The sequence below is a fragment of the Nanorana parkeri genome, unplaced genomic scaffold, assembly GCF_000935625.1.
Source record: "Nanorana parkeri isolate BGI_ZX_2015 unplaced genomic scaffold, ASM93562v1 scaffold257, whole genome shotgun sequence".
Taxonomy (NCBI): Eukaryota; Metazoa; Chordata; class Amphibia; order Anura; family Dicroglossidae; genus Nanorana; species Nanorana parkeri.
This window is the reverse complement of record NW_017306525.1, coordinates 1,290,793-1,305,124: the sequence shown is the minus strand read 5'-3', so window position 1 is coordinate 1,305,124 and position 14,332 is coordinate 1,290,793. Positions and strand designations below refer to the sequence as shown.

Sequence of the window (14,332 nt, the reverse complement as noted above, 5' to 3'; positions counted from 1 at the left end):
CGCATTCCTTCTGGAGCCTGCCATACTAGAGCTGCAGCTAACGATTATTTTCAAAATTGATTAGTTAGCCGATTAAGTTTGATTAATTGGATAAAAAATACAATTTAAAAAATGGCTCCAGTGATGACTACTAGTTTGTATTGAGATTGTAGTCCATCACCAGGAGAAAGATGATACCTTTGCAAACGCCCTCCGCCACCGCAAGGACTTCATCTCTCGCCTCTTGACCGCTGCAGTAGCAGAGCGACCGAGAGGGGAGAGATTAAATGCTTATGGCGGCGGTGGAGGGGCGTTTGCAAAGGCATCAGAGAGGCTTGGGGGGCAATTGCCACCCTGCCCCCAGGCCCAGACTAATCCAGCACATTATTAATCTTAGTGCCCCACTCAATATGGCCGCAAGCGAGGGGCATACTGAGTGGGGCAACTCAGATTAATAACGTCCGAAAGATGTGGACTGGGAGGGGGCCTCTTTAAGACTGCGGTGGCGGGGAGAAGAGAAGAAGAAGCTCCACTGCCATCCTCTGTGCCCTCTTCGATTGGGCTCCTCGGGGGCCACAGCAGTTTCCTCCGCCCACCTCAGCTGCCATTGGTGGGAGAGGAAGACTGCTGTACCGCAGTTGTGGGAGAGCACCTGGAGCCGGCTGGACGTGCAGGCAACCTCGCTGCTCCCCCACCATCACCAGAAGAGGTCAAAGCAACTGTAAGTCCCTGTACTTTCTTTGTGACCTCTGCACTGCGTTACATACTGACCTCTGTACTGCGCGTCAAATTGCTGACCATCAGGCTCAGAATGAGTCTGATGAAGGGGTACTTCATAGATCCCGAAAGCGCTTGTACTGAATGGCAATTTGTCATTAAGGGACTTTCTGCTGTAAATATTGTGGTGTGCTGGTGACAATTTTTACTACTTCTATATTGCTCATGGTGCCATCCGTGGTCGCTACAAGCACCCACCTGCTTTGCAGGTTTACTACTTTTTCGGTAAGGCTGGTTTCCTATTATATAACATTGCTGACTGTACTGCGCGTCACATTGCTGACCTCTGTACTGCGCGTCACATTGCTGGCCTCTGTACTGCGCGTCACATTGCTGGCCTCTGTATTCTGCATTGCACCACTGACTTCTGTACTGTGCATTGTTACTGATCTTTATACTCTGCGTCACACCGATGAGTTAAGGCCGGGGTTAGGTGGGGCAACTGGTGGCAAGTAACTTTGGCTAGTAGCTTAGGACTTGAAATTTTGAGCCCTGGCTAGTGGTATTCGGCTTTGGACCACTGTACAAAGTATTATTGCTGGGATTTGTTGTATTCCTCTATAGCTTGTGGTATTCTGCATTGCGCTGTAGAATGTACTATTGCTGGGTTTTGTAGTCCTCTATAGCTGGTGGTATTCGGCATTGGACCACTGTATAATGTATTATTGTTGGGATTTGTTGTACTCCTCTTTAGCTGGTGGTATTCCGCTGTAGAATGTATTATTGCTGGGATTTGTTGTACTCTATACAGCGCAATGTATAAAAAGTCCTATGCCATACCCTCCTGAGACCAGGTAAGGTAAACGTTTATACTGTGGCTACCTATTCTCTTATTGGTGTAGGTCACAGTGATAATCAAATGCAATAGAGAATGGCAACCAGCTATAGAGGACTGCAAATCTCAGCAATCCATGATTGCCGGTTGCAATTCTCCATTGCTGTAGAATCATAGATTGATGGGATGTGCAGGCCTGTATTGATAAATAATCATGGATGGGAGTTAATTCATAATTTTTAAAGAAACTGCCCTAAAATCATTAATCTGTATTGTTTTAGAGAAGAAAAAAAAAAAAAAAAAATCACCTGTCCCGTTAAGAAAAAAAAGTATATGTAATTAGTTTTGGCAAGTACTTTTACTTTGGGATGCAACAATACCACTTCAAGTCAGGTGGGAGCAATGATGTCCCAATAGGTCTAACATATTTAGATGACATACAACAAATGCTTTATGAAAGAAAGTTAGACAGCTTTCTGTAAACTAGTTGTGTCCAAAAGATTAATCCTAAAGCAGTCAGTTAAACACAAGTTCGTTAATGGAAACTTTATTCAAAGCAGCCATGATTAGAAGGTATTTTCATTAAAAAAAGGCACTTCCATAAAGCCTTGTCAGTATTAGTATTCTTCACCATCATCCTCTCCCTCCACAGAGTCTGTGCCAACCTCCTCATAATCTTTCTCCAAAGCAGCCAGATCCTCCCGTGCTTCAGAGAACTCTCCTTCTTCCATGCCTTCACCCACATACCAGTGAACAAAAGCACGCTTTGCATACATCAAGTCGAACTTGTGATCCAGACGTGCCCATGCCTCAGCTATGGCTGTGGTATTACTTAGCATACATACTGCTCGTTGAACCTTAGCCAGATCCCCACCAGGAACAGCAGTGGGTGGTTGGTAGTTTATGCCGACCTGCAACAAATTGGAAAACAGTTACTAACAAGAGACCATATTCATTGGATAAATAACAGTCACAGAATATGTCAAGCATGTGTATAGTACCTTACCCTAACAATTTGTGCTTCTGGCCAGTCATACAAGAGCCATCCCTTTCCACCCAACATACATAAGCATAAACTGTACTGCAGATGTTGGCCACTTTGAGCAGATGTAGGATAACATTATGCAACTGCCTCTACAAAATAAAGAATGTTTGCTTGTTCACACCATGTGCATTGAGCCGCTTTTCATATGCCCTGTTCACCCCAGACACACGCAGCAGCGTGCAGAAAAGTCACAGCTTAATGGAGAACTATGGGGGTCAGGGCTTTTCCCCATAGTTCTCCTAAGGGTAACGTGAGGACACAAACTAGCGTCCTCCCCATCACCCAAAGCTCAGTATACCACGGGTTACAGCTCGCCGCAGCCGGGACGGATCCTGACAATACTGTCTGGACCTACCCAGCTGCGGGATTGACAGCTGGCTCTGCCTATCTAGAGGCAGAGCCAGCTGTGCCCACCCCCGTCTGTTTCGCCAGTCAGCGCTGGAGGATCGGAGAGGGAATCCCTGCAGAGAGCTGCGAGTGACAGTCACGGCTCTCTGCAGGGATAGATCGAGAAGTAAGCGAGTGACTGTATTTGTTCGCTCACTTCCCGATCTACTGAGCCGACCTGTGACAGTTTCATTGCCACAGGTCTGCTCAGATTATGAGGATGAGTGAAAATCACTCGCCTCATAATTCTCCTTTAATTGGTATAGAATGGAAATGTATCCAACTGAAGCAGGCAGAAATCAAGAACAGCTTGATTGATCAGCTTCAATCTTTCATTTTCAAAGCTTAATTGAATGAACGGCAGAGCAACTGCTCCGGTTTTAATAAGTCCCCACATTGTGTTAACAAGCCCTTGCATAAACCAAATGCTGGCATTGCAGGGTAGTGTTTTTCCCCTGGCATACAATGCTGTATTTGGTCACACATGTAAAAAATGTGTACCTACAACAAATTAAATTCCCCAATACCTGAACTATTTAAGTAGTCAAGTGCGCTCATGCACTCAAAATGCATCCCTATGTGTTTTATGGGCTTCAGTTCTCATGAGCGCAGTCCGTTCCGGTCAGGACCGAAAAAAATACTGCATGTCACATTTTGTCCAGAAATGCATGAACGCGTCAAAAAGCAACGAAAACGCGCTGCAGCTAACATACTGACAGCACCACTCCCACAAAAAATAAATAAAAACGAGTCAAAAAACGCGCTGCATGCATTGCACTGCGTCTCCACATCTGGAGCAGAAAATCGCGTGAACAAGCCCTAAAACACTAGAAATGGCAGCCTGCAGCATCCTCTGTATTAACCACCACAAGTTTAGTCTAGCCTCTTCACACTCGGCAGGTTTGCTTCCAAGCTGCTCCAATTCATGATTCCGAAGAGAAGGCGTGTATGTTGCTGAGGGGATGTTTATTCTTGTAGGGTTCCTACGCTGGCTTCAAGTGAATGTCAGACCCAAGGCTAATACATCAGGGCAGCAGTGTTTTGTCGTCGACAATTATTAAAGCATGCAAAACCTTTTCAAGATTTACATGGTAGCTGCTTGACATGAAACACATAAGTAAAATGCAACAGTTTACCTTAAAACCTGTTGGACACCAATCCACAAACTGAATAGAGCGTTTTGTCTTAATGGCAGCTATTGCAGCATTCACATCTTTTGGCACCACATCTCCTCGATACAGCATACAACATGCCATGTATTTTCCATGCCTTGGGTCACATTTCACCATCTGATTTGATGGTTCAAAGCAGGCATTTGTTATCTCAGAGACAGAGAGCTGCTCATGGTAAGCCTTCTCAGCTGAAATAATGGGTGAGTAAGTGACCAAAGGGAAGTGGATACGTGGATAAGGCACCAAATTAGTTTGGAATTCTGTCAAGTCCACATTGAGGGCCCCATCAAAGCGCAAAGATGCTGTAATAGAAGACACAATTTGGCCAATCAAACGATTCAGGTTTGAATATGATGGGCGCTCAATATCAAGATTCCGCCTGCAGATGTCATAGATAGCTTCGTTATCCACCATAAACGCACAGTCCGAGTGCTCCAGTGTTGTATGAGTCGTCAATATGGAATTGTATGGCTCGACTACAGCTGTGGACACTTGTGGGGCTGGATAGATAGCAAACTCCAATTTGGACTTTTTGCCATAATCCACAGACAGTCGCTCCATGAGTAGTGATGTGAACCCAGAGCCTGTACCCCCACCAAAGCTGTGGAAGATCAGGAAGCCCTGAAGACCAGTACACTGATCAGCCTAAGGAGAAACACAAACACAACATTAGGTGTTTAGACAATTGTAAAAGTACAGGCTTCATTTTGTAAACAGTGGTTCTGAATCCTTTTATAAAGACGTAGAGTAAGGGTTTTGTGAAACTCAGATAACCTGCATGTTGGTACAGGTTCCAAAAAGGAATATTGGATACTCCTTAAAAAAGTGTTAAGATATGCTTGTGGCCCTCTTTTTAAAGCTATCCAATAATGAAAGCAGGACAAGCCAACACATTAGTGACATTTTATGGTTCAAAATGCCAAGACTTTTTCATTGAGCCAAAGCTAGGAAATGAGTGCAAGACAATATATATATATATATACACACACACAATGCTGTATTTGGTCACACATGTAAAAAATGTGTACCTACAACAAATTAAATTCCCCAATACCTGAACTATTTAAGTAGTCAAGTGCGCTCATGCACTCAAAATGCATCCCTATGTGTTTTATGGGCTTCAGTTCTCATGAGCGCAGTCCGTTCCGGTCAGGACCGAAAAAAATACTGCATGTCACATTTTGTCCAGAAATGCATGAACGCGTCAAAAAGCAACGAAAACGCGCTGCATATATAGCAGCTTACCATTTCTTAGAAGTAGTGGCTGCACTAGCGCTTTTTTCTTCCACCTTGTAGCGAGTCTATGGAGGTGTAGTGTTTTCACTTTAACACCAGAACCTTTCCTCATCTCTATAACCTAAGGGTTATGTCCTGTGGTACACAAAAGACCTGGGATGGCTGATATTACTATACTCGCATTAAAAATGCAGAGCCGCAGACATTTTTCTGTTCTTGTAGAAGATGTACATTGATGTGGCAGCTGCACAAGCTTGCTTTCCATGGGCTAGGAACCGATACATTTTGCTAGAGTACAGCAATATTTTAAAACAAACCTACTGCTGTGCACGGGTCCATTCACACCAGCCTGGGCCAGTGCATTAAGATAGGCATTTGGAGGGCCAAAAAAATGGATGGGTTAACAGAGCCATGCATGCAGTGTTTTTGGCACTGCACTACAATGCATGCTAGTACACGGCACATTGTAGTGCGCATTAGTGTACCGTTATGAATATGCACCAGCTCTTCATACGTCACAAATTTTAGAGCAGCAACAGCAAGGAATGCACTAATTTTTAAACCAGAAGACAATACTCACCAGCTTCCTCACTCTTTCCAATACCAAATCTATAATTTCCTTTCCCACTGTGTAGTGTCCACGAGCATAGTTGTTGGCAGCATCCTCCTTACCAGTAATAAGTTGTTCTGGGTGGAATAGCTGCCGGTAGGATCCATTTCGAACTTCATCTGTAAAGACAGTACACGCATTAGAAAAAAAAGCTCATAGTAAAACGAACATACAAAAACAGGCCTTTTTACTATGTCTTGTGCCGACTTGCAGCAACATTAAGGGCCAGACTTTGTAGCAACAAGAAATCCTGCAGTGAGGTATGGCATCTTACAGGAAGATTAGGCTCAATTCACAAAGCTTGACACGTTACTTTAGTTATAGTATTAAAAGGCTGGGTTTTTTCCCCTTAGTGCATTCTCTGCATCAAGGCATCCAGCACTTTTCTAACAGCCCCATCTCCTACACACTTACCAGCAGCCACTAGTTTCCTCCACCGCAACCAGGAAGATGCATTGGCTGTGCGGGAGGGTACATAGGGTCCTGCTGTCAAGTCAAGTTATGACTGCAAGGGTGGGGGCATGGCCAGCCACATGCTGTGTGTGGATGCACATAGCTGGGTGCAGGCATCGCCGTACCCATACATGTGCCTCTACAGCCGTTGGCTAGCTTATGGAGGCACCCATGGGGGGGGGTTTGGTCTGGATGCCACTTGAGAATGAGGAATTAAAGTTGTTTTAGCAAGCCTGACCACCACAAATAAAAAAAAAAAGCTTTAATGTCTTGACTGTTTGCTTGAACTCTAATACATGTAGTTAAAGTCCCTACCACTGAAATTTTAAATCCTTCCCACCACTATCCAAAACTCAAAATACAGCAACTTGACAGAAGTAAAACCTAACCATACACAAAAATAAATAAAGTTATAGAAGCGTTACTGACAGTACATTCATTTTGTTAAAAGTACCTATAACAGCAGACTCCAGATCCACAAACACCGCTCGGGGCACATGTTTCCCAGCACCAGTCTCACTGAAGAATGTGTTGAAAGAATCATCTCCTCCACCAATTGTTTTGTCACTTGGCATCTGCCCATCAGGCTGGATACCATGCTCCAGGCAGTATAGCTCCCAGCAAGCATTACCAATTTGAACTCCAGCCTGACCAACATGGATGGATATACACTCACGCTGTAAAAGAAAGTCAGTTTACTGCATAATTATAGAAGTTGAAGACTGAAACAATTCCTGCACCAAATGAAGTTAGTGACATGATTTCTTCAGCAAGGAAAGATCCCTGCCCCATATGTATGGTGGTAATTTCATTTTTACAGGTTTCTTATCCTACAAATGCAGCACAGATCTAACAAACTAGTCCCAGTCCCCTGAAAGGCCTTTCGGTCTTCATGCCCCTACTACACATGCCCAGACAAATATAATTAGCCCCTTTTTTGCCACCACGAAGTGCCTATATGACTGGCCACGTACACTGTACGTGACGAGTTATTTAAGGCTCTGTAATCAGTTACTAGTCATTAATGAATGCCTCAGTGTTGAGGCATTAAATAGGTAATCTTTTGTAAAAGCTTCTTTCATTAATAAAAGCCGTAACTAAATAGCGATCACGTATTTGACAGCTACAAGATAGCAGTGAGGTAGCAGAGTGAGGCCTTGTTCACACCAAAAGCGCGCGTGTTCCAGAGCAGTAGCTGCTGGAATGCACCGCAATCACTAAGAAACTTCTCCCCGCGTTTTAGGGAGGGAGGGAGTGTGGCGGTGCATTGAATTCTGGAACGCACATGCTTTCGGTGTGAACAAGCCCTGACTCACCTCTCTTCTATTCGGTTTGACCTCTGGATAGACTGGCCCAATGTTTATGATACATTGTAATATCCCTGTGCCTGAAATGTATCACTTCTGATCGTCTGAGCAGGATCAAAGACCTTTTGGCCTCATTCACACACAATGCAAGCAAAAATTGTATATTGCGTACCGTATATACTCGAGTATAAGCCGTCCCGAATATAAGCCGAGGTACCTAATTTTACCACAAAAAACTGGGAAAAAGTATTGATCCGAATATAAGCCGAGGGAGGGAAATAAGGCAGCTACTGGTAGATAGATACCAATAAAATTACATGAATATTTATTTAAAAGAAAAACAATAACCTAGCTCTGTAAGTGGAAAAGGGGGTACAGGGCTACATATCATGTACTACGTTATAATTATTAAAAAAATTAATCAAAACTTTTTTTTTAAAGTGTTTTCTTTACATTTTTCTCATTTTTAAAAAATATTTTATTAAAAAACTTAAGTGAGACGTTAGGTACACATGTTTGATATAATTATATAGCCCTATACGTCCTCTAAAAAAACAATATATAATATGTGTGGGTACATTTAGTAAGAAAGTATATTACTGCTGTGGAAGAATCACACAGCAAAAATGTAAGTGTGTCAGTCATTTATGAACAGAAACTGAAAACTAGCTCAGTCGTGAAGGGGTTAACAAACCAATGTTTCTTGACAGCAACAAAAGAAACCGGCTCTTGGGACCCATTCACATGGTACCTGTGCATTCAGCACACACCATCACACCTAGCGTGGAGTCTTGTGTAACGGTGCATTGCCACAGATTTTCATTGGCACCGCAATACCTCCTGGCAGCCATGCGGCGTTGCAGTACAAACTTACCATGCATTGAAGCTTGAACAACTAATGCATGCATTCGTTTCCCACCACATATTGCAGTACGGGTTGTGGGCTGCAACACACAGTACCTTATTGTGCAATTACCACAATTCAGCTGTGTGAATGGGCCCTCGACCATATCAAGCTATACACAAAGGGTATAAAGATGCACCCTTAGTATCGGACTTTAATCAGATCCTGTCTAAATGCGTACTTGTGTAAGGCAGATGGCGAGCAAGACAAAGGCAGGGGTGCGTTTAGATGTTGGACACATGAAAGTTTAAATAGGCTACAGTTTGGTTTTCATAAAAAGGACAGAAAGCAGTTAGTTCCCACCTCAGCAGTTTGACACCTGCTACAGCCCTGTGAGATAAAACTTATGGACCCCCTCCTCGAATCATAAGCACACCTGGGATCTAACCAAGCTAGATCTAGGCATACCTATGTGTGGCCAGCTTTAAAAAAAAAGGGCGTAATACACCTAAAGTGGGGTTATCGCCACACCGCAAGGTTTAATTGCTCATTTCTGTCTGAGAAATCTTTAACACTGTTTTACTTAACACCTGATCCCTGCAGCCTCTTGTCCCCTGAGGTCATCACATCTAATGCATGGCCAATAGGTCTTCATTGGACAAGAGGACAATGGAGGGGCATTCCAAAGCCAGAGTGTGTGGGGGAGAAAAAAGCAAGCACCGGGAACAAGGATCAGGCAAGTAAAACTGCTTTAAAGTATCCCCCTAGACAAAAGCAAGCAGCTAACCCCAAGCAGTACAGGGGTAGCCCCAATGAGGGAACCCTTACAGCCCATCTTTTAAATCAGATGTTCACACCACCAATTATAGTTCAGGGGTATCAGATTTTAACCTAAAGTGTTTCTATAGCTAAACGTTTCTTGGAATGGTTACAACCTTTCCAGAGCCAGTCTAGGCTTTAAATACCCAGGTATTATTTTCTGCATCCTCTGGCAAGAATCTTAACATTAAAATTATATTTTACAACTGGCTGTATGTGAAACAGTTAAACGTAATGAACTGCCAACCCTGCATTTTAGCTTCTCTAGACCCAGGAAACCTCTGCAAAGTATACATTTTATGCTGCTGCACACTTTGCTGTGTTTAGACGTTCCTGCTTAAAGCCTCAGCTACATGGGTTTAGAGCTTCTGATCGTATCCCAGACACACAAATTCTATTTTCTTCTAAACAGCAAAAAATAAATGCAGATAAGAAAAAAACAAGTCTGAAACATACCATTGAAATTTAATGACATACAATGTGTACAGAAACGTGAACTAAATGCAGGTTTGACAAAGCCAGTGTAGGAGGCTCAAATGTGTCATAAATGTGCCCTGCCCTGAAGATCACTCAATGACAGCACAAGCAGCTCAAACCGGCTTATCCTGTCCAGAAGGCGGAGCCATCCTCCACAGATCTACGTCATCACCCCACCCAGTACAGGCAGACGCCCCTTGTCATGCAACCTTTGTCACTTCCACCACCCGGCTTCCCAGCAAAAAACCATCTCGCACATCCACGAGATATTACTCCATTTTGGAACTTTGCAGTGTATAGATACGCTATTTCTACCATGCCTCACACGGCCCTGGGCACCTATAAAACCCCACTTACTGCATCATGACAGAGGTATTGTTGCTAGATGTATTGGAACAGCAGGAAATGTAAGCACTTTTATTTAGGAACATGAATAGCCTTTATAGAATTTCCCCATAAGAGGCTCTAATACATCTACACACATGAAGGGATGCGTCATATAATGAACCTATACTACGTTGATGAACGGGACCCTGAAGAACATGCACTAATAAAAGCACTACCCTCTAATGACAGCCCACTATTTTTGGCGCCACTATCCTGAGCCCCCAACCCCGGCTTATTACACCCCCCTGCCGTCTCACCATATTTATAGCTTCTCAAAGTCGCGCGGCAGAAAGATAGAAGTTGAAGACACGCAACCAGCAATGTCACTGAGACGTAAACCGACTTTCCCCGGCTCCGTTGACTGTAGACGCGCAACGGGTCTCCGCCAACACAGCAACTGACTGCTCCCGCCCAGAAAATGTCTAATATACCACCGGACAGGGCGTGATCCGCGCCCATTGGTCCAGCCGCAGAACGGTCGGGTGCTGATTGGACTGAGTGGCCTTTAAATGAAAACGCAAGATGAGAGAGGAGCGACCAGTAGGCAAAAAGGTGGGCGGGGCCAGTGGCTTGAGCACTGCTGGTGAAATTCCTGACGCGGGCGGGGGTTGAGTGAGGCGTGTTTGCCGCATTCAGGTCATATGTAATTATGCGGAGCAATGCAGTCTGCATAGCGTACAGGGTACTGAGAACAACAAGACGGTGTTATTTGTCATAAGGGCACAAAAAACAGTTATCAAAGAAATTAATAACAGACTGGAACCTCAGTGTGACAAATGACAGTTTACACTCTTCCCAATTGTCACCAGACGAAAGTCAGTACCAAGTTCAAGAGCAAACAAGCAGAGCTGTGGTGATGAACTGTCACTTGAACACAAACAGGAATTTCCCCAATTCAGTGACTCAAGCCTGTACCTGACTGCAAGGTCATTTCAATGATATATGTGCAGCTACTCTGCCCTACCCAGGAGTGTCAATTTCAATTTAGAAGTTGTCAGCCTGAGTGTGATTAATAGTTGGGCTTTTGGGAACTGTTTGCTTCTGCAGGCTGATGAGGTGTATCCTTGCAGTGGCGTAAGCAGAGTTGCAGGCGCCCGGGGCAAAACAAAATTTTGCGCCCCCCACAACCATTATATCACTACCTCATCCATACTGCTGTCCCTCTGGTTCAAAGGATAATTCAATACAATACGCAATACATTATACAACAATGGAGAATGGCAACTGTCTATAGAGGACTACAAATCCCAGCAATGCATTATACAGGAATCGAGAATCCCAACCGGCTATAGAGGACTACAAATCCCAGCAATACATTATACAGTAATGGAGAATGGCATCCGGCTACAGAGGACTACATATTACAGCAATGCAGAATAATATGAAGCTACATACTCTATGTTGCTCTGGGTTTGCCGTCTCATGACTCCAGGGTCTCAGGAGGGTTGTGCAGGCTTTCAGGAGGCTGTGCAGGCTCTCAGGTGGCTAGTGTGGGCTCTCAGGTGGGCTGTGTGGGCTCTCACCAGGGTCCAGAGAGTTTCACGGATGCGTGTGGGTGCAGTAGAGGCGGCTCCCTAATTAGGCTCTCAGGTGGCCAATGAGGACTGTCAGGTGGTCAGTGGCTCTCTGCTGGTAAGTGCTAGATTTGTGGTGGCCAGTGCGGGCTCCCTGATAATTAGTGGGAGCTCTGTGGTAGCTCCTTGGTGGTTAGTGGAGGCTCTCTGGCGGCCAGTGGAGGATCCTTGTTAGTTAGTGGGGCTCCCTGGTGGCCAGTGGAGGCTCCCTGTTAGATAGTGAGGGCTTCCTGTGTAAGGTAACCATTTGTCCCCAATTTCCAGGGACAGTCCCCAGATTGAGGATACCATCCCCGGACAAATTATGTCCCTGAAAATGTCACCGGGAACATAAAATAATTTTTTAATTTTTTTTAACCACTTGCTGTCCGGAGCAGTTTCTTACTATTTGCAGATATATGATAAAATATACATTGTTGGCTAGAAAACAGCTTCAGACCCCCAAACAATGATATATTTTTTGAAAGCAGAGGACCTGTAGAATAAAAAAATGCTAGTTGCAATTTTTTATGTTGCACAGTTTTTGCGCAAATGTTTATCAAACCAGTATTTTTAGGGGGGCAAAAACAGAATTAAAATTTAGTGCACAGAAATGTAATACCCAATTTTTTGGTAAAATATGAAAGACGGGGTCAAGTCGGGTAAATAGTTACCAAACATGTCAAGCCTTAAAATTGCGTTCGCCCGTGAAGCCGCAAAAAGAGTCAATTCCCAAAATTTCACATAGGGAACATTTTGAACGATTCTACCGCTAATCAGTTTAGTGTTATGAGTGATTGATGATAATTATTGCTCTCACTCAGACATTCGTAGCGATATGTAACATGTGTAGCGCAATTGTCGTTTTCGCACGTAGGCTCTCCAACGCATGTGTATGTGGGGGGCTGGGGACTTAAACATTTTTTTTTATTTTTCTTTTGTTACTTTAATGTTTAAACTTTTTTTTTTACTTATCCTATTGCTATCACATAGGGGGCCAACAAGCATCCTATGTAATAGCAGATAGGGTTCGACAGGTTCTCTTTATGGAGGCATCTGGGGTCACCTAGGGACCCTAAAGAAGCTGAGGAAGCAGAGATCTGCTTCCCCAGCTTCATCTCCTGGCTCTAAGAGCTGGAGACTGTGTACAGTGACACCGGACGTGATGTAATACATATCACTTCCAGGTCCAGTGATTATTTTAACAGCAATGGCCTGCTGTTAAAAGCGCTACCAAGAGCACGGCTGCTGAAGCACTTCTGCAGGCCACCGTCTATTGACCTATTGCGGCCGGAAGTGGTTAATACTCACCTGATCCCTGGAACCACCGAAGAGCACAGACTCCCGTCTCTCACGCTGTCAGAATATGCATACAGAGCGTGTCGGTTACTATTTAACCAGCGCGCTGTGTGCAGCTTCTGAGAAGATACGCTATTAGCGTAGCCAGAGCGGAGGTTTAGTTTTCATGCAAGCTTTGTTTAATTGAATCACTGTTGTTGAAGAGCCCATCTTTTTGAGGAAAAGGTGGATAAAGCAGAGATATGTATCTTCAGGGTATTAACCCCAGATCCAAATCCAAACCTCGCTGGAGAAAACTCAGGGTATGAGAAACCTCTGGATTAGTAAAGAAAAAAATGTTTTCTGTTGCAAACTCTAAAAACGTTTCCAAACTCTTATACACTGAATTTGTGGACGGCTTACGAGCCTCAAGCAGGGTAGCCACTACCGGCGAACTGAGACCTGTGGCTTTCCTAATCTTTCCCTTTCAATCTCCAGGCCGCCAGACAGAATTTCTCTGGAGCTGGGAGAATTATTCAACCTTGCATTAGGAGATTCGGCATTGATGGTAATCGAATTGGAGCAACCACAGCTAAGGATTGGAGAAGCAGAAACAAAGGCCTGGCCAACCAGAATGGAATGAATGCAATTATTTAGCTTTGGTGTTTTTGGATTCTGAGTAATAGACAAAACATTTTTGGTATGGAAGGAATTACATATGCTAGGCTCGACTCCCATGGACTTGATAAGGCATCGATCACTATGGTTGAATGAAACTTGACTTTGGACATGAATCTGGTGCATTTTTGTGGTCAGAGTCGCCATTAGATCCAGATCTGGATGACCCCAGTGTTTGCAAATCTGAAGAAACACCTCCGGATTCAGAGACCATTAGTGAGGATAAAAGGTTATGTGACTCAAAATATCCATCAAGTTGTTCTGAGGAGCCGGGATGTATGCTGCCATGAGAGGAAATAAAAGGCTGGAACACATGCTGTGCATTCCAGCGGCCGCCGTTCAGCAATGCCAAATCGCCTGGAATGGAACCACCTCCTGATTCAGATCCCCCCATTTAGAATCCCAGCAAGGAAGATCCTCAGATGGGGGAGCAAGCTAAAAAAAAAAGGGCTCCCACTGGAAATGCCGCAAGAAACTGGCCAGGTAAGGGGAAAGCAAAGGTTAAACACACTTATCTTATAACAAGGGGGTGCTGCAGCGTCAGTAGTCGTGACC

At 44.1% G+C, this 14,332-nt stretch overlaps 1 protein-coding gene across 1 annotated transcript; it reads right to left on the bottom strand.

The window, feature by feature from the left end:
- Positions 1-2,073: 2,073 nt before the first annotated feature.
- LOC108787374 (tubulin alpha-1 chain-like) lies at positions 2,074-10,706 on the bottom strand. Its single transcript, XM_018556908.1, has 5 exons — positions 10,526-10,706; positions 6,889-7,111; positions 5,952-6,100; positions 4,100-4,780; positions 2,074-2,442 (listed from the first exon to the last, which is right to left on the bottom strand). The coding sequence occupies exons 1-5, from the start codon at positions 10,526-10,528 to the stop codon at positions 2,149-2,151; spliced, it is 1,350 nt and encodes a 449-aa protein (XP_018412410.1). The 5' UTR covers positions 10,529-10,706; the 3' UTR covers positions 2,074-2,148.
- Positions 10,707-14,332: the final 3,626 nt, after the last annotated feature.

What these genes read in the sequence shown, in the direction of transcription:
- LOC108787374 (XM_018556908.1), bottom strand. An exon ending in TCTGGAGTCTGCTGTTATAG is followed by an intron (nt 6,101 to 6,888) that starts GTACTTTTAACA and finishes CTGTCTTTACAG; the next exon opens with ATGAAGTTCGAAATGGATCC. An exon ending in TGGAAAGAGTGAGGAAGCTG is followed by an intron (nt 4,781 to 5,951) that starts GTGAGTATTGTC and finishes GTTTCTCCTTAG; the next exon opens with GCTGATCAGTGTACTGGTCT.